The 27,459-nt window shown below is 37.6% G+C and overlaps 2 protein-coding genes and 1 pseudogene across 2 annotated transcripts; 2 read left to right on the forward strand and 1 right to left on the reverse strand.

Moving 5' to 3' along the window:
* Window positions 1–4,766: 4,766 nt before the first annotated feature.
* On the reverse strand, window positions 4,767–13,576 carry LOC138306787 (proteasomal ATPase-associated factor 1-like). The gene is made up of 11 exons (XM_069247274.1): window positions 13,489–13,576; window positions 13,361–13,401; window positions 12,793–12,896; window positions 12,428–12,529; window positions 11,551–11,646; window positions 10,188–10,338; window positions 9,695–9,892; window positions 8,094–8,185; window positions 6,844–6,959; window positions 6,046–6,128; window positions 4,767–5,811 (listed from the first exon to the last, which is right to left on the reverse strand). Exons 1-11 carry the CDS (start codon window positions 13,542–13,544, stop codon window positions 5,639–5,641), a joined length of 1,212 nt encoding a protein of 403 aa, XP_069103375.1. The 5' UTR covers window positions 13,545–13,576; the 3' UTR covers window positions 4,767–5,638.
* A 1,558-nt stretch (window positions 13,577–15,134) lies between these two features.
* On the forward strand, window positions 15,135–17,344 carry LOC138311091 (polypeptide N-acetylgalactosaminyltransferase 10-like). Its single transcript, XM_069252534.1, has one exon. The coding sequence runs from the start codon at window positions 15,169–15,171 to the stop codon at window positions 16,918–16,920; it is 1,752 nt and encodes a 583-aa protein (XP_069108635.1). The 5' UTR covers window positions 15,135–15,168; the 3' UTR covers window positions 16,921–17,344.
* A 4,883-nt stretch (window positions 17,345–22,227) lies between these two features.
* LOC138311101 (polypeptide N-acetylgalactosaminyltransferase 4-like) lies at window positions 22,228–25,435 on the forward strand (annotated as a pseudogene).
* The last annotated feature ends 2,024 nt before the right edge of the window (window positions 25,436–27,459 follow it).

Genomic DNA, 27,459 nt, shown 5'->3' on the forward strand with positions numbered 1-27,459 from the left:
TATTTGAGTGAGATGTATAATCCAGTGTAGAGAGGGGTTGATAGGTAATTAACGTTTACATTCTAACCCGTACCTCTACCACATACACACATAGACTGCTAATGAAATGTCAATAAAACTGAACCTTGAATGAAAATGTTCATTACATTCTATTCAGCGTAATAATGACCACAATTATTGATTCGTGCAACTTATATTTGAATTGATATACATTAACAGTAAATTGGTATTGTCAATTTTGTTAAAAGGTCTTCGCTATCAAGTATTAATTGTAGTTGAATTTTGGTGTAAAACTGAGTTTCACATATTAGTAGCAAGTGACACATGCCCTATATAATATTATAGATTAATATCTAAGTAAGGCACCTAGAAAATTAAAGGTAGCAAAAGCCTTGTAAATCCAGGTCAAGGCAATGCCACGTTTTGCTCATAAAGGGCATTTTATGGTTACTGCCTTCTAAAATTTGTTTGTTTGTTTGATCATTTTAACGTCCTATTAACAGCCAGGGTCATGTAAGGACGGTCTCCAATGTATGCAGTGTGTAGCGTGTTTGAAGTGCGAGGTGCGTGTTTTGGGAGACTGTGGTATGTTCGTGTTGTGTCTTCTTGTATAGTGGAACTGTTGCCCTTTTTATAGTGCTATATCACTGAAGCATGCCGCCAAAGACGCCAAGCAGCACACCCCACCTGGTCACATTATACTGACAACGGGCGAACCAGTCGTCCCCCTCCTTGTTTGCTGAGCGCTGAGAAGGAGCAGAAAATAGTCACAGGGACTCGACACATAGTTATAATCTGTGTGTGTATCGGGAGTCATTGGAGCATGGGAATTTTGTACAGTTTGTGTATTTGAAGAGGCACTTAATAATATGAACATGAAAATTATTTTAAGTCTGTATATTTGAAAAGTCGCAGAGGCATGGGAATAAGTTACAATCTGCATATGGAGAGTCACAGGGGCATGGGAATTAGTTTCAGTCAGTGAGTATTTTGATAGTCATAGGGGCATGAGAATAAGTTACAGTCAGTGAGAATTTGGAGAGTCACAGGGGCATGAAATTTAGTTACAGTCAGTATGTATTTGGAGAGTCACAGGGGCATGAGAATTAGTTACAGTCTGTGAGTATTTTGATAGTCATAGGGGCATGGGAATTAGTTACAGTCTGTGAGTATTTGGAGACTCACAGGGGCATGGGAATTAGTTACAGTCAGTATGTATTTGGAGAGTCAAAGGGGCATGAGAATTAGTTACAGTCAGTGAGTATTTGGAGAGTCACAGGGGCATGGAAATTAGTTACAGTCTGAATATTTGGAGAGTCACAGGGGCATGAGAATTAGTTACAGTCAGTGAGTATTTTGAGTCACAGGGGCATGAGAATTAGTTACAGTCTGTGAGTATTTGGAGAGTCACAGGGGCATGAGAATTAGTTACAGTCTGTGAGTATTTGGAGAGTCACAGGGGCATGAGAATTAGTTACAGTCAGTATGTATTTGGAGAGTCACAGGGGCATGAGAATTAGTTACAGTCTGTGAGTATTTGGAGAGTCACAGGGGCATGAGAATTAGTTACAGTCTGTGATGTATTTGGAGAGTCACAGGGGCATGAGAATTAGTTACAGTCTGTGAGTATTTTGGAGACTCACAGGGGCATGGGAATTAGTTACAGTCTGTGAGTATTTGGAGACTCACAGGGGCATGGGAATTAGTTACAGTCAGTATGTATTTGGAGAGTCAAAGGGGCATGAGAATTAGTTACAGTCAGTGAGTATTTGGAGAGTCACAGGGGCATGAGAATTAGTTACAGTCTGAGTATTTGGAGAGTCACAGGGGCATGAGAATTAGTAACAGTCAGTGAGTATTTTGAGAGTCACAGGGGCATGATAATTAGTTACAGTCTGTGAGATTTCGGAGAGTCACAGGGGCATGAAATTAGTTACAGTCAGTATGTATTTGGAGAGTCACAGGGGCATGAGAATTAGTTACAGTCTGTGAGTATTTGGAGAGTCACAGGGGCATGAGAATTAGTTACAGTCTGTGAGTATTTGGAGAGTCACAGGGGCATGAAATTAGTTACAGTCTGTGAGTATTTGGAGAGTCACAGGGGCATGAGAATTAGTTACAGTCTGTGAGTATTTTGAGAGTCATAGGGGCATGGGAATTAGTTACAGTCTGTGAGTATTTTGATAGTCACAGGGGCATGGGAATTAGTTACAGTCTGTGAGTATTTGGAGAGTCACAGGGGCATGAGAATTAGTTACAGTCTGTGAGTATTTGGAGAGTCACAGGGGCATGAGAATTAGTTACAGTCTGTGAGTATTTGGAGAGTCACAGGGGCATGAGAATTAGTTAGTCTGTGAGTATTTGGAGAGTCACAGGGGCATGAGAATTAGTTACAGTCTGTGAGTATTTGGAGAGTCACAGGGGCATGGGAATTAGTTACAGTCTGTGAGTATTTGGAGAGTCACAGGGGCATGGGAATTAGTTACAGTCTGTGAGTATTTGGAGAGTCACAGGGGCATGGGAATTAGTTACAGTCTGTGAGTATTTGGAGACTCACAGGGCATGGGAATTAGTTACAGTCTGTGAGTATTTGGAGACTCACAGGGGCATGGGAATTAGTTACAGTCTGTGAGTATTTTGAGAGTCACAGGGGCATGGGAATTAGTTACAGTCTGTGAGTATTTGGAGACTCACAGGGGCATGGGAATTAGTTAAGTCTGTGAGTATTTTGATAGTCACAGGGGCATGGGAATTAGTTACAGTCTGTGAGTATTTGGAGAGTCACAGGGGCATGGAAATTAGTTACAGTCTGTGAGTATTTGGAGAGTCACAGGGGCATGGAAATTAGTTACAGTCTGTGAGTATTTGGAGAGTCACAGGGGCATGAGAATTAGTTAGTCTGTGAATATTTGGAGAGTCACAGGGGGGCATAGAGTCTGAATTAGTACAGTCTGTGAGTATTTGGAGACTCACAGGGGCATGGGAATTAGTTACAGTCTGTGAGTATTTGGAGACTCACAGGGGCATGGGAATTAGTTACAGTCTGTGAGTATTTTGATAGTCACAGGGGCATGGGAATTAGTTACAGTCAGTGAGTATTTGGAGAGACTCACAGGGGCATGGAAATTAGTTACAGTCAGTATGTATTTGGAGAGTCACAGGGGCATGAGAATTAGTTACAGTCTGTGAGTATTTGGAGAGTCACAGGGGCATGAGAATTAGTTACAGTCTGTGAGTATTTGGAGAGTCACAGGGGCATGGGAATTAGTTACAGTCTGTGAGTATTTGGAGAGTCACAGGGGCATGGGAATTAGTTACAGTCTGTGAGTATTTGGAGAGTCACAGGGGCATGGAAATTAGTTACAGTCTGTGAGTATTTGGAGAGTCACAGGGGCATGAGAATTAGTTACAGTCAGTGAGTATTTGGAGAGTCACAGGGGCATGAGAATTAGTTACAGTCTGTGAGTATTTGGAGAGTCACAGGGGCATGAGAATTAGTTACATCGTGAGTATTTGGAGAGTCACAGGGGCATGGAATTAGTACAGTCTGTGAGTATTTGATAGTCACAGGGGCATGGGAATTAGTTACAGTCTGTGAGTATTTTGATAGTCACAGGGGCATGGGAATTAGTTACAGTCTGTGAGTATTTGGATACTCACAGGGGCATGGGAATTAGTTACAGTCTGTGAGTTTTTAAGACTCACAGGGGCAGGGGCATGGGAATTAGTTACAGTCTGTGAGTATTTGGATACTCACAGGGGCATGGGAATAAGTTACAGTCTGTGAGTATTTGGAGACTCACAGGGGCATGGGAATTAGTTACAGTCTGTGAGTATTTGGAGAGTCATAGGGGCATGGGAATTAGTTAGTCTGTGAGTATTTTGATAGTCACAGGGGCATGGGAATTAGTTACAGTCTGTGAGTATTTGGAGAGTCACAGGGGCATGAGAATTAGTTACAGTCTGTGTGAGTATTTGGAGAGTCACAGGGGCATGGGAATTAGTTAGTCTGTGAGTATTGTATTTGAGAGTTAGGGGCATGGGAATTAGTTACAGTCTGTGAGTATTTGGAGATCACAGGGCATGGAATAGTTACAGTCGTGAGTATTGGGGAGTCACAGGGGCATGAGAATTAGTTAGTCTGTGAGTATTTTGATAGTCACAGGGGCATGGGAATTAGTTACAGTCTGTGAGTATTTGGAGACTCACAGGGGCATGGGAATTAGTTACAGTCTGTGAGTATTTGGAGACTCACAGGGGCATGGGAATTAGTTACAGTCTGTGAGTATTTGGAGACTCACAGGGGCATGGGAATTAGTTACAGTCTGTGAGTATTTGGAGACTCACAGGGGCATGGGAATTAGTTACAGTCTGTGAGTATTTGGAGACTCACAGGGGCATGGGAATTAGTTACAGTCTGTGAGTATTTGGAGAGTCATAGAGGCATGGTAATTAGTTAGTCTGTGAGTATTTTGATAGTCATAGGGGCATGGGAATTAGTTACAGTCTGTGAGTATTTGGAGAGTCACAGGGGCATGGGAATTAGTTACAGTCTGTGAGTATTTGGAGAGTCACAGGGGCATGAGAATTAGTTAGTCTGTGAGTATTTGGAGAGTCACAGGGACATGGGAATTACTTACAGTCTGTGAATATTTGGAGAGTCACAGGGGCATGGGAATTAGATACAGTCTGTCTCCTTTTAACAGTCAAAAAATATTTCATTAATCACATCACAAATTCTGGTAGAATTAAAGCAGACAAAGATATTTGGTTCTTTTTTGTTTCTTTAATAAAGAATAACAATTAATACATCAATTATTAATATTTCTTCATAAAAAGTATTCATTCACTACTTTCTATTATACAGATAGTATACATGGTAGTTTGGAATTGTCTCATAGGGATTTTTAGTTCAAAGTAAAAGCAAAATATACTAGGGTAACCCTTTGACAATACCAAAGTGAAGAATTTGTCTAGATTTAAGGAATATTCTTTCAATGAGCGGATCATAAATCATTGAAACTATCTTCCTGATGCTGTAGTTACGTCACCAACAATAGAAATATTTGAACCCCGTTTGGATAAACATTGGGGGCAACTCGACTGATACTTTAATAGTAAGATAGGTGATAATCAACTTACTCATATTGGGGACAACATATAATCGGAATAGCAGTCTGTATACATAGACATAATGCCTGTGTTCAGTATTATTACAATTCATAGTACATTTATACATACATATATAGTATATAATTACTCTGCCTCACCCTCTCTACATTCACGTCAAGCTTCCATCAGGATATCATTTAATAGTGCAATGTATTTGTAAATCTGGTCCATTGACCCAAATCAGATCCAGACAGTTTATGTTTCCAGAAATGAATTCCTACAATTTTGTAGGTATTTCATGAAGATGTGGTAAAATATTTACATACTTACAATGAATTAATACGGATGTGCTATTTGTCATGACAAAGTATTTGTAAATTTATGAATTATGTTCTCACAACATCATGGAGAAGCAGCTGCTGCCATGACAACAGTCAAGGATGAGAAATGTTCAGTTTATGGGATGCATCTTGCCATGAAAACATTTCATCATAAAAAGATTGCATTTACAGAGAAGTAGCCGTGGTCATGAAGAAAGTCCGACATGAGAGAGGCTATATTTACGAATTAGTCCATCCCTACAACATGTGTATATATGGCTGCCATCAGATGACACTCGATACAGTGGATCACAGTCCGCACCTGTAAGCTCCACAGTTGTCTCCCCTTCATTGTTAACATAGCAACAAGAACCATCACCTTGAAGAAAAAAGTTGACTGGATCAAAAATATCAACAAAATAATCTACAAAAATATACTTATCTTACCATAATCATTAGCATTTTATCTGTAATATTTATATTTCATTGTTTCATATTTCTTCACATTTAATTTATTAAGTTTTAACAGGATTTTATTTCTACCAGAAATCTATATGAGTTGACACCATGTTTGACTGTTTGACGTCTGACTATATTAACCAAAGTTGTTTACCTGCTGTGAAGAAGAAGCCCTGAGACAGAGCACACAAGGAAAGGATCGGTCCTCGTGTATCCTTCCATTCCTTTACTGGCACTCTGTACAAATAACACGGATAAATGGTGGGTTACAAACTTGTCACATGACATCAAGACAATTCCTAACCATACCAGGGTTATCTCTCCTTTCTCTCATAAATAAAAAATTTTACCATGTAGGGATTGTCTCCCCTTACTCAGCAGAAGAACTATCCATTATCACCCCCTAGTCCCCAACTTTTCTCTCATCAAGAGAATAATCTCATCCCTGGTCCCCAACTTTTCTCTCATCAAGAGAATAATCTTACCCCTGGTCCCCAACTTTTCTCTCATCAAGAGAATAATATCACCCCTGGTCCCCAACTTTTCTCTCATCAAGAGAATAATATCATCCCTGGTCCCCAACTTTTCTCTCATCAAGAGAATAATATCCCCCCTGGTCCCCAACATTTCTCTCATCAAGAGAATAATCCCACCCCTGGTCCCCAACTTTTCTCTCATCAAGAGAATAATCTCACCCCCGGTCCCCAACTTTCCTCTCATCAAGAGAATAACATCACCCCTGGTCCCCAACTTTTCCTTCATCAAGAGAATAATCTCACCCCTGCACAGGTCCCCAACTTTTCTCTCATCAACTAACCATAATATTGTTGTCTCACCACTAACTATTAACTACAAAAATATACAGAATATGTACCATATAGGGATTGCCTCCCCTTATTCTCATCAATGCAACAAGCAAAGAAACAGCATTATTATGTTCCTTGTGACCTACCTGATATTTCTGTAGTCCACCACGGTCACATGACCATCCTGGGTGCCACACACGGCACTGACATCAGACAGGTGACAACAACAGTTTACAGCATCATGTGTTGGCAGTTCAAACACCTACAACAATAACATCAGAAAAATATCCAAAATGTCAGCAGTTCAAACATCTACAACAATAACATTAGAAAAATATCCAAAATGTCAGCAGTTCAAACACCTACAACAATAACATCAGAAAAACGTCCAAAATGTCAGCAGTTCAAACATCTACAACAATAATATCAGAAAAACATCCAAAATGTCAGCAGTTCAAACACCTACTACAATAACATCAGAAAAACATCCAAAATGTCAGCAGTTCAGACATCTACAACAATAACATCAGAAAAACATCCAAAATGTCAGCAGTTCAAACACCTACAACAAAAACATCAGAAAAATATCCAAAATGTCAGCAGTTCAAACATCTACGACAATAATATCATAAAAACATCCAAAATGTTAGCAGTTCAAACATCTACAACAATAATATCAGAAAAACATCCAAAATGTCAGCAGTTCAAACATCTACAACAATGACATCAGAAAAATATCCAAAATGTCAGCAGTTCAAACACCTACTACAAAAACATCAGAAAAACATCCAAAATGTCAGCAGTTCAAACATCTACAACAAAAACATCAGAAAAAGATCCAAAATGTCAGCAGTTCAAACACCTACAACAATAACATCAGAAAAATATCCAAAATGTCAGCAGTTCAAACACCTACAACAATAACATCAGAAAAATATCCAAAATGTCAGCAGTTCAAACACCTACAACAATATCATCAGAAAAACATCCAAAATGTCAGCAGTTCAAACATCTACAACAATAACATCAGAAAAACATCCAAAATGTCAGCAGTTCAAACATCTACAACAATAACATCAGAAAAATATCCAAAAATGTCAGCAGTTCAAACACCTACTACAAAAACATCAGAAAAACATCCAAAATGTTAGCAGTTCAAACATCTACAACAATAACATCAGAAAAACATCCAAAATGTCAGCAGTTCAAACATCTACAACAATAACATCAGAAAAACATCCAAAATGTCAGCAGTTCAAACACCTACAACAATAACATCAGAAAAATATCCAAAATGTCAGCAGTTCAAACACCTACAACAATAACATCAGAAAAACATCCAAAATGTCAGCAGTTCAAACATCTACAACAATAACATCAGAAAAACATCCCCTACCTTTTTGCGACTGTGTAAACCGTAGCCTTGTAAAGTTTTGTTCTCACAGCCCAGCAGGAGTAACTTCCCCTCTGTAAGGATTTCTCTGTCACCTGTAATCACACATATCATCTTTTGTAGGTACAATCTGTATCATTTTGATGGTCAAAGTAAATTGTAAAACGCTTTCTTATGTGGATATGAAGGAAGAAACCTGAAACCTGAAAAGGTGATGTAAAACCTCCGGCTTGTCGAGGGTTTTACAACATTTTGTGATCTTGAGGGTACTTTATATCCATATATGAAAGAGTATTTTACTTTCTTGCCTAAACGTTTTTTATTTTTAATTTTACAATTATGATATCTAGCCATTTTTAAATAAAACTGTGACTGTAAGTCAATTATCCATTTGTGAAAATTGTGCAATTTTTTTAAGACACATCCCATTGTTTGCCTTCTTTATTATAGTTGATTATAGTAAAACTGACCTAGTTTCTAAAAACATGTTAAAAATGTACCAAGAAAATAGTAATTTGTTTACATATTAATGTCATGAGGTACATGTAATACTGAGATGACATGAGTGTTTTGCATGGGATAAGAGAACAATATTAATTTGAACTATTTCATGTGCCCCTCTAGAGCCCCACTGAGACTCTAGAATACTATATTGTTGATCATCACTATACAACATTTCAATGTTGGTTTGATCATTTTATTAGTGACGTCACAAATAACCTTTGAACCTGCCCATTTAAGTAAACAAGAGATCCCAGAGGGATCTTGGCGCCCACCAACAAATGATCTATGTCTGACAACAGAAAGAGGGATTTTTTCTCTGCTTTTCAAACTTTTACTACATACTTTATATGAAATTTGGTGGTGGGTTAAAAAAATTAAGGTCGGAAATCTAGATTTTAGTATGAACCTTGAAACCTGTCATTTTGAGGTAGACAGATATATGAATGTTCTCAATTGATAGAGGATAAATTAGTAAAGGAAGGAAAGAGAGAGAGAAAGGTATTAAAAATAGCAATGATATAAAAACAAAAAACAAGTCCCATATGCAGGTTTTTGTCTCCAATGACTCTTTCGCAGTGACTACAAGGCAAGAACTTCTGCTTGATTTACATGAGTACTGTTAGTATTCATCATAAAATAGCAACAATTGGAAATCTAGATACAAACTGTTACAAAAACTTGTATATATTATTACATAGCTATCAAATACTGTCGGCCGTGACATATATGTTCCTAGAATATCTTCATTATTCTGAAATCTACTCATCATAATGGCAGGACCAATAATGTTTTATTGAGATTTCATCCATCAACATGATTTCAAAAAATTCCCCTATATTTAATATAAGGACACAGTTACTGAGAGTGGCACAATTATTAAAGCTTTTACAAAGTGGGATTTTAGAAGTTTGATAGTTTTTTATTTCAGAAATTGTTTCTAATACACCAAAGTTATGACAATTTTGTATCCAAGAAAATGTAAATGTTGAAGATTTTGTCCCACGCTGATATGACATGCATAGCCATTAGATAACAACTTTTGGTGAGTAGTAAGACATTATCAGCCATATATCTTAAGAAAAAGAGAATTAAACACATACTTGGTGGAGATTGTGGTTGTCCTAAATCACCACATGATTCAGAAGGAACTCCGATACTACAGCAGTTCACCTCCCCACCACAGTCAGAGAATATCTTTAGACAGGTCTGCTGTCCTACGTCCCAGAGTCGCGCCGCACCGTCCCTTCCACAGGACACGACATTCCGTCCACGATCAACAATGGCAGTATCTAGGATACCTAACACAGAACAACAGGATTACAGGTAGATATAGTTGATTGGCTAATCTGTTTAATGAGAAAGATTGTCAACAGTTTTTTTAACATATGACAAAAAGATACTGTAATCAACCCATTAAGTGAGTCGTAAGTCAATTTGCAAAAGAAATCAAATAAAGAAAACATTGGTTTCTTTATTTCGCGTCTGCATTTATTCAAGGTCAATGAAAATGAGGCATCTAAAACAGGTGCTTACATGGATGATGCCACTTATTTGGTCGAATATGGTAAGATTTCCAGAGAAATGTTGACTAACCTGCTCTGTGTCCGATGAGTGTGGCTCCACATTTGCCTGTCTCAGCTGACCAGATTTTGAGCTGCATGTCAGCACCCCCGGACAATACCACCAACCCCGAGGGGAAAAATCGACAGGTATACACATCGCCTAAGTGTCCTTCTAACTCTCTCTGCAATAATAGGGGAAGTAATACTCTAAGCTCCTGAATAAGGGGAGGTAATTGACACGGTTAAAAATGAAGGAGAGGTAAATGTTATAGATGTAGATTAAGGGGAGATAATTGTCACTTCTATAAATTACAGGGAGGTAACTGTCATAGCTGAATAATGAGAGATTTCAGCTGCAGAGGCAATTGTCACAGCTGCAGATTAAGGGGATCACAGGGACCTGGCACGAAAATTTTTAACCAATAGTATACATATATATATTATAGTATCAAGGGTATGAACTCGGTGGTCGAAAAAAATGGACCTATTTTTTAAAACCGTGATTATTTTAATAAATTGGTTCTATACAACATTGACGGATATGGTGGTGATGGTTAAAGCAAGTGAGCTACATGATGTTTAAATGGAGTTTCTACAAAGTACGGGTCATGACACCTCCAAAGGAGATTGTGGATGAATACAGTTATGGGTACTGTTTACCACCACAAGCGTAGATTTTGTGATTTTGGCTTGGTTTTTGAGGTACCCATTAGAGCCAAGACAACATTTCGACCGGACAGGGAAATGTCTACCTAGCATATTTGACGTAAATTTCCCGATTCATCAAGCCATAACTTCGTCAATACTTGGCCAATTTTGTTCATCAAGCACTCAATGGAAATATAAATTATTTCTCTTTAAGGTAAGATATCCGTCAATGTTGTATAGAACCCATTTATTAAAATAATCACGGTTTTAAAAAAATAGGTCAGTTTTTCTAGACCGCCGAGTTCATACTCTTGATACTATAATATATATATGTATACTGTTAGTTTAAAAAAAATTGTGCCAGGTCCCTGTGAAGGGGATATAATCATTAAAGCTGAAGATCAAGGGGAGGTAATTGTCAAAGCTGTAGATTAAGGGGAGGTAATTGTCAAAGCTAAAGATTAAGGGGAGGTAGTTGTCAAAGCTGAAGATTAAGGGGAGGTAATTGTCAAAGCTGTGGATTAAGGGGAGGTAATTGTCAAAGCTGTAGATCAAGGGGAGGTAATTGTCAAAGTTGAAGATCAAGGGGAGGTAATTGTCAAAGCTGTAGATCAAGGGGAGGTAATTGTCAAAGTTGTAGATTAAGGGGAGGTAATTGTCCCAATCTTATTAAAATTAGATTTTCTATGTCAATCTAATTAGATTGTAATTGACATAGCTGTTTATTAAGGGGAGGTATTTGTTACCCTGGTATCGCCATTGCTTGTCTGCCAGATCCTCAGTTTGCCCAGACTATCAGCGGACACACCCAGCCCTCCTGGTGTTGTATCTATACAGGATATCTGATATCAAAGATTAAACAGTTTTACTTTTCTAATCACACAAAATAAGAGTTCATGTAAGATTCAAGGAATATTGAAGATACATATACAAAGACATTATTTTTTTCATGATTCACAATGACACCTTGTTATGACTTTAAAATACTAACAATCTTTTATTGTAATTCTTTAAGCATTAAACTGCATTCATTGGAATTCATACCCCCATAATTACTAACTGAATGCAGTTCAATTCTATGAAGAAATCTTAGAGATTTTGAATTAAAAATTAAGGTATCCAAAAACAAGGAAGAGTAATTAATCGTTTGAACAGTCGTCTGCTGTGATTGATAGCATGACAATTGTGACGTCATGTTTGGGTTTAGTGTTTATTAGTTTAACATCCTATTAATAGCCACAGTCATAAAGGATGTGCCAGGTTTGTTTGTGGAGGAAAGCCAGAGTACCCTGAGAAAAACCAACAACCAGCAGTCATTACCTGGCAACTTCCCCATATGGAATTCAAACTCATGACCTAGAGGTGGAGGGCTTAGGGTAATGTTGAGACATGTTAACCACTTAGCCCCGCGGCCTTGTGCTGTCACAATGATAATGACGTCATAATAAGTGGATGACAGTTCATCGAATGATGAATGCCAACTGCTCTTGGTAGTGTTACATAGTGGGGCTGCACTAGAAATGTAACTATGTAAATCAAAGGTAATACATGCAATAATAACAAATATAAGCACATGTTTATGTCTACATAAAAAGAGTATAGTTGTAATGCAATCATACTCACCGTTTTCCCCAGTGTGTGTATAGTGGAGAAAGTGACTCGAGGAGCCAGAAATGTCCTGGTAAGATCTATAGAATCTATTCTGTATGTCACTGATATAGACTTCTGTAAGTAAAACATGAATGTATGGTAAACTCAGTCAAACCAATGGAGAGAACAAAATTTAAAAGAACAATGAAAAAAATTCAAACATTTAATATGAAAAAACCACATCATTATAGAAATGTTTAAAATAAAAAATTTCAAAAACTTTGATATACAAAATGTAAATCTACAATTTTACGGTTTTAACAAAACCCATTTTAAACTTTTATTATACAAGTCTTGCAAGAGCCAAAAAAAGTACTAATTGTCATAAAATATGTAACCTTAGTAACTTCCTGCACAGCAAATCCGTCTGACCCTGTGACATACGGAATGCCTTCGGTGGAGACTCCTTGTGATGTTAAATTTCCCTGAGTACTCGGTGGTACTGTACAGAAGAAACATTTTATGTTTAATTTTAAAAAGGAAAGAGAGTACCGTAGATTTTCTAGTCAAGCTCAAAATTTAAACATTGTTAATTTGATCATAGTGAATGAAAATAAAGTAAAACAGTACAAGGTTCTACATGTAAAATACAGATTAATGTAATATCAAAAGCATATACATACATATAATACATGTTTCTGGAAATACATTGTATGTACATTTTGTAAATTTTACAATGTAGACTTGTTTTCCGATATACGGATAATACAAAATAAAATAAGAATTAGATCTTACAAATTTAGAATTTTGTTCCAGCAGAGTGTCATATAAAATCTAGATGCCCATCAATGAATTTTAGTATATGATAAAAAGCCAACAAACTACACGATACAATGAAATTATGAATCGTTCCTGTAAACAATATTGTCATAGTTAGTACCCTCACAGACAATATTTACCACTTACTTTCGGTTTTAAACGTTATCCATGTGGATTCGTTCGCTTTTCTGAAACACAAAAGACATCCCAAGTGATTATATATGAAAATATCACATGACAAGTTCTAAATCCATAACTACACTTGTCATACATACCCCAACACTTGGTCCCAATCAGACTGCAAAATTAACCGTCCCATGGAGGCGGCCATTTTGGTGATTATAAAGTTAGAGACATTGTGACGGTCCGGAATATAATCCGTACGCATCTGTATCAGGTGTTCAGCTAAACTTTATAGACAGGTATTGGTTACATATACAGTTGACCTTTATAGACAGGTATTGATGGTATATACATATGTGGCCTTTACAGACAGGTATTGGTGTTATCTACATGGTGGCCTTTATAGACAGGTATTGGTGTTATATATATATGTGGCATTTATAGACAGGTATTGGTGTTATATACAGGTGGCCTTTATAGACAGGTATTGGTGTTATATATAGGTGTCCTTTATAGACAGGTATTGGTGGTATATACATATGTGGCCTTTATAGACAGGTATTGATGGTATATACATATGTGGCCTTTATATACAGGTATTGGTGTTATATACATATGTGACCTTTATATACAGGTATTGGTGTTATAAACAGGTGACCTTTATAGACAGGTATTTGTGTTATATATATATATATGTGGCCTTTATAGACAGGTATTGGTGGTATATACATATGTGGCCTTTATATACGGGTATTGGTGTTATATATAGGTGTCCTTTAAAAACAGGTATTGGTGTTATATACAGGTGGCCTTTATAGACAGGTATTGGTAGATATACTAGTTCAGGATATTTACCCCTTGGAGGTGGTAATCAACACATGTAGATTACACCATCTCGGGTTAGATAATATGAACTAAAGCACAGTAACCCATGAACTATTTGTGTAATAATTTATGTAGGTGTATAGATCGGGGTAGAGACTCAGAACATTGACTTACCTGCGGTTTCTGTGTTTGACAGTCCTGACTGATTACATGTGGGAATCCTATGGAAGCGCGTTACTGACAAAGACTAAATCAAATAGAAACAGAAAATTGCTTTGCTCAAAAGGCACGAAATCCTCAAAGTTTTGAAATAATATGCTAAAGAAATTAATATTCGAATTAAGAAAAGGACTTATTTCAGAGTCCAGTCTTACCAACATTCCAAACTTTAAGGTTCATTCCTTAACCGGAAATTCTCCATAAGAAAGCATTACAGAAGTTAAATGCTTTCCTATGCATGAGTAATTTTATGTAAAGGAAATTCTTTAAAGTAAGTGATAGAAATTCTTAAAGTTAATAGATGTTCGTGAAATAGGATCCTGATAATTTTTATCTGTCTATCCGGATCACAGTGACCCAGTGGGTAAGGCGCTATTTACCAATATCCCTTTACTTATAGACCAAAGTTCGAGTCTCTTCTATAGCAGTGGCCTGGAACTAACCGTCGGTCGATGGGTTTTCATCGTAAAATTTGTAACTTCCGCTATATTGAGGTCAGGGGTTATATTCTCGTTCTGTTCCTCTTCTGTTACATTTATCGCAAAAATAATTATAGACAGTAATACATTTATATTAGATTAGAAAAGAAACGTTTAGTGACATTTTCGGTCCGTATTTTAATGATTCTCGATTCCAAATCTGCACTAACTACATAAGAAGTATGCGATCTTCAATAGTTCAAATCAATCCGTCTTGACTGCCCCTTTGGGCTCCCATATATTATATGCAGTCGGACCCGTGTCTGACAGTCATATTATTGTAGGGACGTTAGTTCAAACATTTTAAATATGGTCGGGCTCTGGAAGAGATCTGTCCATAAAAAAATTAAGATCATTCTCGCTGTGGCCTTGGTGGTTGGCATGGCGCCGGTTTTGTTCCGGATTAACAAAGACACCAGTGTATCGGTGATATCCGGAGATATCCCTCCCCGGGACCCCATTGCTGTCACAGGTATTGGAAAATCAGTGGAAAATCGGAAGCAGCCATCAGACAACAGTTTTGAAATAGATGAACCAACCGAAAGAAAGCTTTACAGTTATTCGGACATTATCAAGGACTTTAACATTTCCCTATACAAGGACATAGATCCATCTCGCTTCTTTGTTAACGTTACCAAAACTCACGAGACGTCAGTGAACAGGAAAGTATTGGACACACGTCCTGGGGAATGTGCCTCGATTGTATACAAGCTGACGTCACTTCCCGCTGCCTCCATAGTAATACCAGTCTATAACGAGCCATGGTCGACGCTGGAGAGGCTCCTTAACAGTGTAATCAACAATTCCCCTAAACTGCTTCTACACGAAATCATCATCATAGAAGATCAGAGTAACTTAGAACATCTTGGGGCTCCATTTGATAAATATGTGGAGCAATTCTCTTTCATGCATCTCCATAGAACAAAAGAAAGATTAGGAACAATGAAGACAAGAGTGTTGGGTACTGAGTTGGCTAAAGCGGACGTAGTTGTTTTCTTGGATTCACATACGGAAGTTAATATCGGCTGGCTTGAACCCTTACTGTTCGAAATAAGTCAAAACAAAACTGCAATCGTGCAACCATCAACTGATGTTGTGGACGCACAAACATTCGAATATCGGAAGTACTTTGATAACAATATGAGAGGCCATTTTAAATGGAATATGGCTTATCATTTTGTCCCATTACCCCCAAAGCAAATGGAAGAGGTTAAAGCACAGCCAACCAAATCTTTCGACTCTCCCGCCATTGTAGGGTGTGCGTTTGCAGTGAACCGGAAGTACTTCCTTGATATCGGAGGACTTGATACGGGCATGCGCACTTGGGGCGGAGAGGACGTAGAGCTGTCTATCAGAGTTTGGCTTTGTGGCGGAAGTATGAAAATCTCACCGTGTTCTCGTGTTGGTCATATTTTCAAAATAGACCATCCTTTTAAATGGGATTATAGCGAGCTTGTGTCCAACAACAGACGCACAGCTGAGATGTGGCTCGGTGACTACAGGAAATATTTCTACTATTTCAATGCTGGATTTGCAAAACCTCCGAATGATTCAGATAAATTTGATATCATGGATCCAATCAAAAAGAGATTTAAATGTAAAGACTTCAGTTGGCTCATTCGGAACGTTTTCCCCGAGCTTGAAGTCCCACCGGAAGGTGCTATATATTTTGGAACGCTGCGTAAGGAGAATTCCGGATGTTTCAGTCCATCTGATACAGAGAAACTACAATCATATCCTTTACTAGCTCCTGCCGATTGTTTTTTGTACTACAAGGCAAGGAACTTTGCTCTGCTTGAAAACGGCCGTTTAATGATCGACGGCAAATGTGTCAATGTAAAGAAGGACTCGCTGGTAGTGGGCCCCTGTAGATCTGGGGTCGCCAAGTGGAGTTACAAAGACAAGCTACTAATGTATACCAATGGAAAAGGCTCTAAATGTGCAACACAGGCGTTCAAGGGCGATAACTCCAAGAATGTGCAGATCATAAAATTAATAGCATGTGAAAGTTCAAGCCAGGTGTCAAAGTGGGAGTTTGGTAATAAAATATTCAAGGACTAATGACACAACAAAATATCGAGCGCAAACGAATGAATCTGGTCATATCGTACAAATTTTATCCTGAACGAGGTCTTGATGAATTTCTCATATATAAATGCGATCATAAAGTACACCGATGTAATCACCACCTGTGTGACACCTGTATGCTACAATGTCTAGTTATCTTAGCTTTCGATCACATTAGTCTGTGTGAGAGTATTTTATTCATGCACGTAAAACCCCGGATAGAATCATTTCTTTAAATAAAATCTACCTTTATCAACTAGTAACCAATTTGTGTTTGATTTCCGCAGTCAGTGGTGTTTCTGCCTTTTATCCGATCATCTCAGCAATTCCCGACAAAAGATTCGATATGAATAAAATCCATGAGTAAAATTACCTCAAGTTTTAATTTGCGTTTGCGTCAACAAAGAAAGTTACCTGGTTACAGTCATTTGTTGTACGTTCGCATGTGGTAAGATTTAATCCAATCTATTAAAATTATATCTTCTATATGTCGCTTCCCGTACAACCTTAGAAAAATGTGCGGCAATCTTCGGAAGGCTAAATCAGAAGCAATCCTTTGATAACCTTGGTGTAACTCACTCTGTTTCCACAGAAACAATCTTTGGATATTTCTATTAGTCCGGTGGCTTATGTAACACGTGATGAAGTTTGACACCTTATATCAAAATGTTCTGTAGGCCACCCTCTTTCAAAAAACGATGGTGTCAATTTTTTTTTTGACCATGTGGAGGGGTCAAAGTTCAAATGATTTATAAGCTGAAAAACGGCAAAAAACTGGCGGGAGTGAGATTATATTTTGACATTTAGAGCCCATAACTTGATTTTTCTTCTTCAATATATGCCATATGTATAATTTATTCACTAATGACTTTTTTGTTAGTTCATAATGGGAAATTAAAAAGGTCAGATGGAATAACGGTCAAAGGTCATATTAGCTAGTTTCTTTCATACCCAAATGAAATCAAAACATAGTGACATCAATGCTTACATATATTACAACAAAGTATTGAAAATTAAGTGTCAAATGTACAAAAATATACAACATATGAATGATTACTCCATTACAGGGAAATCTATCAAAATTAAACCCCCTAGCAACTGATTTTATATCCTAGCAACCGAAAATCAATCTTCATTTCGACCACAAAAAACATACCTTTTCAAAACTAAATTTCTTGGAAACGCAGCAATAGTTGGTATTGAACATCATATCAATGTTATGGCATAAATCTGCGCTTAAAAATCGTCAAATAAAAATCCGTAGCAGGCATCTCTTTTTTTGTCAAATTACCAATCAAAATATGCTGTTCTCATAACTTTTTAAAAAAGAATTTTAGCATGTTTTTTTCCTATATTTCATATATATTATGCCAAAAAAATAAAATTATGTGCCAAGTTTACAAAAATATATCACATATGGATGATAGCCCTATTACAGGCGATTTACTTAGAAAAGTATCAAAATTAAACCCCCTAGCAACTGATTTTACACCCTAGCAATCGAAAACCAATCTTCATTTTGACCACAAAAACAAACCTTTTCAAAAGTAAATTTCTTGGAAACGGAACCGTTATTTGGTATTGAACATCATATCAGTGTTATGATATATATATATATCTTTGCTAAAACTTCATGAAATAAAAATCAGTGTTCAGGCATCTATTTTTTTTTTAATTATCAATAAAAAAAATGCTGTTTTCATTACTTTCAAGAAAAGGATTTTAGCATATTTTTACGATATTTCATAAACCGGTATATTATGCAAAATATGGAAAATTAGCTGCCAAAAATATACATGTATTACATATGGGTGATAGCCCCAATACAGGTGATTTGTTTAGAATTTGGTCAAAATTACACCTCCCTAGTAACTGGTTGTATACCTTATCAAACCCTGAAAGTATAGCACCCGTCAACAATGGATGGAAAATGGAACTCTAGTGCCTGTGATGACAATGTGTACCGCTGAATCCGACGGGATATATGCATATGCATATTAAGTGTTATTACCATTACGATAATGTGCAAAGAATACGTAACTAGTATGTCGATTTTCTAAAAAGAGTTTCAAATATTTGACAGATGGGAAAAATAGGACACAAATCATAGTTCCAGTTTTCCATAAAATGACCCAAGATTTTCCTTATAAAAATGTTTCAAGAACTCATTTCTCTAAAGATATATTGAAACATTCTCTTACAAACTTATTTGTGCCGATGCAAAAAGAATAAAAGGTATTTTACTTTAAAACTTACGTTTCTGGTTACCAAGGCTCCATTATTATTGCATATTTGACCATGAGAACTTTGACCCCTAACCATGATCCTACCGCATGATCGAACAATTGACGCTCCATTTACAGATATTGTTAAATATTATTTACAAGTGAAAACGAATTAAATCCATGGCAACCAAATGTTCCTCCATTGTTTAATGTCCATGGTGATCGCTATTGAAGGATGTGATATGTCAAATTATAGACATATATCAGTTACAGTAATTGACAAAGTTTAAACATATTTGATCCAAGAACTAATGAGTTATTGGCCATTTTACAAAACTTGTGTATAGTGACCAGGTTACCATGGCAACCATTATGTCAACAAATGAAAACCTGCTTGCTCATCTACACATGTTCTTCAACATTACTGTGAAGATAAATTGATATTGGACCAGTATTTCAAGAGTTTTCCGGAGTTATGTTGTTTGAGGTTTTTTTTTTCTTTCTACAAAAGACCCAAACATTGCTTCAAGTTTCAATGAAGTTAGAGTTACTTGAAAACAATTTTCTTGTAAAAGACAGAAATACAGACAGACAGACATACAGGCAAGTCAATATTCAATATAAACACACACACCCCTTGCCACTGAACTCTTTTTTGTTGGGCGGATAGGGGTGGGGTATAGCGATGTTTTGAATTTATATATTACATTTTCAAAAGGCATTCTTCAGATAATTCTTAAGTTTTTTTCAATGTGTCTGAACTAACATAAAACATTGATTAAACCATTTCGGGGAAAAGACTGATTTAATAGTGTTTATTAACTAATTATGTGTATAACAAGAAAATGACTGTTATTTAACTTGCCCTCAGTTTTCCCTAAAATGACCAAAACTGATATTGTTTTGGCGATATTTTGACAAAATATTTATCTTAAAGTATTATAAAACATTCCACTATACATAATTAGGATACTTAATGTTAGAATCATAGGGAAAAAAGGGTGATCTACCTTGAAGTTCGGGCTGCCAAAGGAGGTATTATTGCATATTTTACCATATGACATTTGACCCCTAACTTTGACCTCACCACATGGTCAAAAAAATTGACACAATCATTTTTTCCGAAAGAGGATGGCCTACTGAACATTTTGATATACGTATGGTGTCAATCTTCATCACGAAATGCCCACGGAACCCCCAAAACCCGACATAAGCCACCGGACTATATCGGGAGATTTAAGTTGAAAGCTGTTAATATGAATTACCTTGACCTTGACATGTATTCAAGGTCACACGGCCCAAAACACATGAACTCCTCAAATTACTTCTTGTGAAGTTTTAGAAGGCCTAGAGACCCAATATTAGGCATGTAGCATGCTGACATAAATGGCTACCAAGTTTGTTACTACGAATGACCTTGACCTTTACTGAAGGTCAAAGAAGCAAAAAAAAACACTAAAATCTTCAAACGACTTCTTGTGAATTTCTGGAAGGCCTAGAGACCTTATACAAGGCTTTCATTTCTGGTCACAGGGACAAAAACACAACTAAAATCTTGAAACGAATTCTTGTGAAGTTCTAGAAATGCATAGAGACCTTCTATTAGGCCTGTAGCATGAAAAAGTCTAGAGACCTGATATTGGGTCTGCGGTATGTTGAGATAAAGGGCTAGCAGATGTGTTAATTTGGATGACTTACACCTTCATCTACGGTAACAAAGGCCAATTAACCTAAAATCTTTAATCAACTTCTTGGCAAGTTCTGAAAGGTCCAAACTAAAGACCGGATATTGGGCCTGTAACATGCTGACACAATAGGCTACCAAATTTGTTAATATGAATGACCATAACTTTCATTCATGGTCACATAGACCAAAAAACATCAAATCTTAAAAGTACTTCTTGTCAAGCTCTGAAAGGCTTAGAGACCTCATATTGGACCTGTAACATGCTGAGATAAATGTAGCCGCTCACCTATGCGGTCCACATCATGTTTTTTTTCTAAAAAGTATTCTGAAATTAAAAAAAAAAAACTAATCATAAAAGCCATTTTAAGCGTGCCAATTTCCGCTATATAAGTGTAAGTGTTTAGGTTTATTATTTCATTCACAAACAGAGCTTCACTGCAAAGAGGTATATAAGGTATGTTCTGTGTCGTGCAAAAAAGGCAAATCTTATCTTGACTGTAATTCTTTGTTGGCTAAAAGCCTGTCAAATTGTCCAATGACAATTTTTTTACGTGATAAAGTACATGTGCCTTTCTTAGTTTACGTGTGTGTATAAATATATTCACCTGTAATACACATGGTCTTACGATCGATTGCCGATCACGTGTATGGAAACTCAACATCACCCTCCAAGAAGGGTCATACACGTCGGAACATATCAGCAAATTCCAGTAATTCTCAGAATTAAAAGTCAGAACATCTTGGCAAGTTCCAGTAATTCTCGTAATTAAAAGTAGGAACATCTTGGCAAGTTCCAGTAATTCTCGGAATTAAAAGTCGGAACATCTTGGCAAGTTCCAGTAATTCTCGGAATTAAAAGTCGGAACATCTCGGCAAGTTCTACTAATTCTCGGAATTAAAAGTCGGAACATCTCGGCAGGTTCCAGTAATTCTCGGAATTAAAAGTCGGAACATCTCGGCAAGTTAATTCTCGGAATTAAAAGTCAGAACATCTTGGCAAGTTCCAGTAGTTCTCGGAATTAAAAGTCGGAACATCTCGGCAAGTTCCAGTTATTCTCGGAATTAAAAATCGGAACATCTCGGCAAGTTCGAGTAATTCTCTCGGAATTAAAAGTTGGAACATCTCGGCAAATTCCAGTAATTCTCGGAATTCACAATGTACCGTGCGTTTTAACGCTAGATTTCGCGTACCTGTGGTAACATCTACATGTTGTTATTTGTAAATTAATTTACTTCGGCTGAAGGAATATTACATACAAGTAAATGTGACTATATATATTTCTAAATAAATGTTTACAAAAGCCAGATTAACGTACACAGAAACAAATCTATTTTTAGGCCGGTATGACCTTCCATATATATATGGCATGGGCCGAGCCACACGTGCGACAGTACGCCAACCGTTGTTTACACCCGACAGTTCTCTCCGTGACCATGTTCCCCAGAAAGTTACGCGTGGTCCTGATGCTGGCTGCCATGTTCATGTGGACGTCCGTCATCGTCTGGGTAACCAAAACACAACAAGAAAATTCTCGGGAAGATGGCAGTCTGTTCGAAAAATTGCCGTTTTCCTGGTACTTCCGGTTCTGACCATGAATTGAGTACATGAACCTATGCGTTTGTTTACGTTAGAAATAATTCAATAGTGAAATTTACATTATATAATATAGTTCAAGATCATCATAAGAAGTCACGGATTTAAAATATAACTATATAATTAATTTTTCTTTGTTTTCATACCAAATCTGGCTTTCTGATTGGCCAATATTTTTTTTTTGCATACCACTATGAAAAAAAAAATCCGAGAATGGCGCGAAACCCCGACGTTATCGTGACGTCACAGTAGAGACATTGACGTTGCGTATTGAAAAAAATTGTTTGCAAACTTTTATTCACACAGTTTGCAAACAATTTTTTTTCATACCCCGATAAAATTAAAAAATAGTGACATCGATGCTTAAATGAAGCATGCTAGTATTTATATGTATTTTGTAAAAGCAAAATCGACCGCTATCATCATACATATGTATGTTCACAATCCAATTGGTATTTTTGTGTTTTTTTTTATAATTATGGTACACGAATTAGGATAGCTTTATACCAACTGCTTATGAGGTGAATCTTTTGAAAACATGGTTTATCAGTAATCCTTTGTTTGGTTTCATTTCTAGTGTTATGATACAGATTAATTCTGAAATAAATCGACAGTAAATTCACTTTCATTTCACTTAACTTATAGGGAACACGAATTTGACAAAGACATGGATAGAAGATTCACAGCTTTGGAACGAAACGCGCGACAGAAAAATGTTGACAAAGTGCTCCATACAAAGAATGAACTAGGCCCAAAGGGTAACGATGTGGGGAATCCTAGAGAAAGTTTTTCTGCTATCATCCAGAGTTTTGGCATGTCTTTATTCAAATACACAGACCCAGCTCGGTTTTTCGTCAACGTTAACAAATCTCACGAGATATCTGGTTCTCGTGAAGTACCAGATACACGACCTGACGAGTGTGCATTAATTCATTACAATGTTTCGTCACTTCCTGTGGCTTCTATCGGGATACCGTTACATAACGAACCCTGGTCAACTTTCGAGAGACTAATTAACAGTGTCCTGAAACACTCGCCACTCTCTCTTATTCGCGAAATCATTATCATTGACGACCTGAGTGATTTGGAACATTTGGGGGCTCCTTTGGACAAATTTGTAGACCAATTCAACTTTATGCGAATCTATAGGGCGAAAGAAAGGCTTCTTGGAACTAAGGTCTCAAGTGCTGACGCAGTGGTTTTCTTGGACTCGCACACAGAGGTTAACGTTGGCTGGCTGGAGCCTCTACTATACGAAATAGGTCAGGACAAAGCTTGCGTCGTTCAGCCTTCAATAGATACAATTAACTCCGAAACATTTCAATACAAACGATATTTCGCTAATGATTTAAGGGGCCATTTTCAGTGGAGTATGGCTTACACGTTTGTACCCCTTACACCAAAACAAAAAGCGGAATTGGCTGCCAATCCAACCAAAGCATTCGATACCCCCGCCATTGTAGGATGTGCGTTTGCGGTAAACCGGAAGTACTTCCTTGATATCGGAGGACTTGATACGGGCATGCGCACTTGGGGCGGAGAGGACGTAGAGCTGTCTATCAGAGTTTGGCTTTGTGGCGGAAGTATGAAAATCTCACCGTGTTCCCACGTTGGTCACATTTTTAAAGCAGGGCATCCATTTAAAATGGATTTTTCCGATCTTGTGTACAATAACAGACGCACGGCTGAGATGTGGCTCGGAGACTACAGAAAATATTTTTATTATTTTAATAATGGCCTTGTGAAGCCCCCCCGAACCGTCTGAAAAATTCGAAATAATGGATAAAATCAAGGAAAAATTCAAATGTAAAGACTTTGGATGGTTTCTACAAAACGTTTATCCCGAACTGGAAGTTCCTCCAGAAGGAAGCGAATATTTTGGACACATGCGTAACATTGGTTCCGGATATTGCTTTGGCCCTTCGGATACTCCCGTCCTTGGATCTTATCGTATCTTAGTATTAGGGGACTGTTTCCTTTACTACCATGTTCGGAATTTTGCCCTTCTTGGAAATGGGCGCCTTATATTGGACGGGAAATGTATAGAAGTAGAGAGAGGTTTCCTTGTTGTTGCGCCGTGTACTCCCGGAAGTGGTAAGTGGGAGCTGAAGAGGAAGTTACTGCACTACACGGATGATGTTGGTACTAAATGTGCCATGCAAGTTGTGAAAACAATCAACTTGGTAGAAACAGCAGTTGCCATGGTTTTGTCTTGTGATGATTATGACTTAAAATATGCGGAATGGGAAATTGGTACAAAATTGTACAAAACTAAGGAATCATGGGAAACAAATTAGCTAAATGTATAGATATACAACTGAATTAGTATAAATTATAATTTTATTTTCTCATCAAGTCGGTTTTAGGTGTATTTTCTTTTTTTTTTTTTTTTTTTTTAATGTTTGTGTATCTATTATTACATTGATGTATTTAGGTCCCAGTTAGAAAGGACCAGTAAAATGTAACATTAGAACTTAGAACAGTAATTTTATGGCAACTGTGATTGGCAAACTCTGTCATACTCTCGCCAGTGTAGACTATAACCTTTGACATTTCCGTCAAGTTGTATTCTGTCGGAAATTCCAGAGGATGTTCCGATAATGGACAAGGTTACAGTTATATACTAGGCCAATGTACGATATTATCGAATGTTTCCGCTGGTATGCTGGCGGCCTTTTGTTCCATTATATCAATTATTTTATGTAAACACTGAACTAGCTGTTATTTTCCTAGATTCAATTGTAGACCATTATTATTTTCCAAAGATATCTCATATCCAGCATGCTGTTCAGTTTACCGTCTATATCAAACATGGAAGCCGGCTCCTGTTATAAATATTATTGAATCACGCGGTATTACCTGGTAGTAGCGATTGTTGTCCAATTTGAATAATGAATCTCCGCTTAAGTTGACGTGTGCATTAGGTAGCGCGCGATGGTCCAATTCCGGTCCATACCAGACATACATGTATTATATGACCTTGTTAATGGGCTGGAGTCAATACCATTCTTAGTGACTAAAATGTATCTATTTTATCTCCATAATAAAAAAAAGATAGCATCATCGATTCATTTTCACTGAATAATGAATAGTTTCTATTTAAAAGATTAAAAAATACTGAATGTATTTCATAGGGTCTTACTACAATACTATCATTACCAGGGAGTCACTACAATACAATCATTACCAGGGGGTCACTACAATACAATCATTACCAGGGGGTCACTACAATACAATCATTACCAGGGGGTCACTACAATACTATCATTACCAGGGGGTCACTACAATACAATCATTACCAGGGGGTCACTACAATACTATCATTACCAGGGGGTCGCTACAATACTACCATTACCAGGGGGTCGCTACAATACAATCATTACCAGGGGGTCACTACAATACTATCATTACCAGGGGGTCGCTACAATACAATCATTACCAGGGGGTCACTACAATACTATCATTACCAGGGGGTCGCTACAATACTATCATTACCAGGGGGTCACTACAATACAATCATTACCAGGGGGTCGCTACAATACTATCATTACCAAGGGGTCGCTACAATACAATACAATACAATCATTACCAGGGGGTCGCTATTATACAATCATTACCAGGGGGTCACTACAATACTACCATTACCAGGGGGTCACTACAATAAAATCATTACCAGGGGGTCGCTACAATACAATCATTACCAGGGGGTCGCTACAATACAATCATTACCAAGGGGTCGCTACAATACAATCATTACCAGGGGGTCACTACAATACTATCATTACCAGGGGGTCACTACAATACAATCATTACCAGGGGGTCACTACAATACAATCATTGCCAGGGGGTCGCTACAATACAATCATTACCAGGGGGTCACTACAATACAATCATTGCCAGGGGGTCGCTACAATACTACCATTACCAGGGGGTCACTACAATACAATCATTACCAGGGGGTCACTACAATACTATCATTACCAGGGGGTCACTACAATACAATCATTACCAGGGGGTCACTACAATACTATCATTACCAGGGGGTCACTACAATACAATCATTACCAGGGGGTCACTACAATACAATCATTACCAGGGGGTCACTACAATACAATCATTACCAGGGGGTCGCTACAATACAATCATTACCAGGGGGTCGCTACAATACTATCATTACCAGGGGGTCGCTACAATACAATTATTACCAGGGGGTCGCTACAATACAATCATTACCAGGGGGTCGCTACAATACAATCATTACCAGGGGGTCACTACAACACAATCATTACCAGGGGTCACTACAATACTATCATTACCAGGGGGTCACTACAATACAATCATTACCAGGGGGTCGCTACAATACTATCATTACCAGGGGGTCGCTACAATACAATCATTACCAGGGGGTCGCTACAATACAATCATTACCAGCGGGTCGCTACAATACAATCATTACCAGGGGGTCACTACAATACTATCATTACCAGGGGGTCACTACAATACTATCATTACCAGGGGGTCACTACAATACAATCATTACCAGGGGGTCGCTACAAACAATTATTACCAGGGGGTCGCCACAATACAATCATTACCAGGGGGTCGCTATTATACAATCATTACCAGGGGGTCGCTACAATACAATCATTACCAGGGGGTCACTACAATACAATCATTACCAGGGGGTCGCTACAATACTATCATTACCAGGGGGTCACTACAATACAATCATTACCAGGGGGTCGCTACAATACAATTATTACCAGGGGGTCACTACAATACAATTATTACCAGGGGGTCGCTACAATACAATCATTACCAGGGGGTCGCTACAATACTACCATTACCAGGGGGTCACTACAATACAATTATTACCAGGTGGTCACTACAATACAATCATTACCAGGGGGTCGCTACAATACAATCATTACCAAGGGGTCGCTACAATACAATCATTACCAGGGGGTCACTACAATACTATCATTACCAGGGGGTCGCTACAATACAATCATTACCAGCGGGTCGCT

The sequence above is a fragment of the Argopecten irradians genome, chromosome 1, assembly GCF_041381155.1.
Source record: "Argopecten irradians isolate NY chromosome 1, Ai_NY, whole genome shotgun sequence".
Classification (NCBI taxonomy): Eukaryota; Metazoa; Mollusca; class Bivalvia; order Pectinida; family Pectinidae; genus Argopecten; species Argopecten irradians.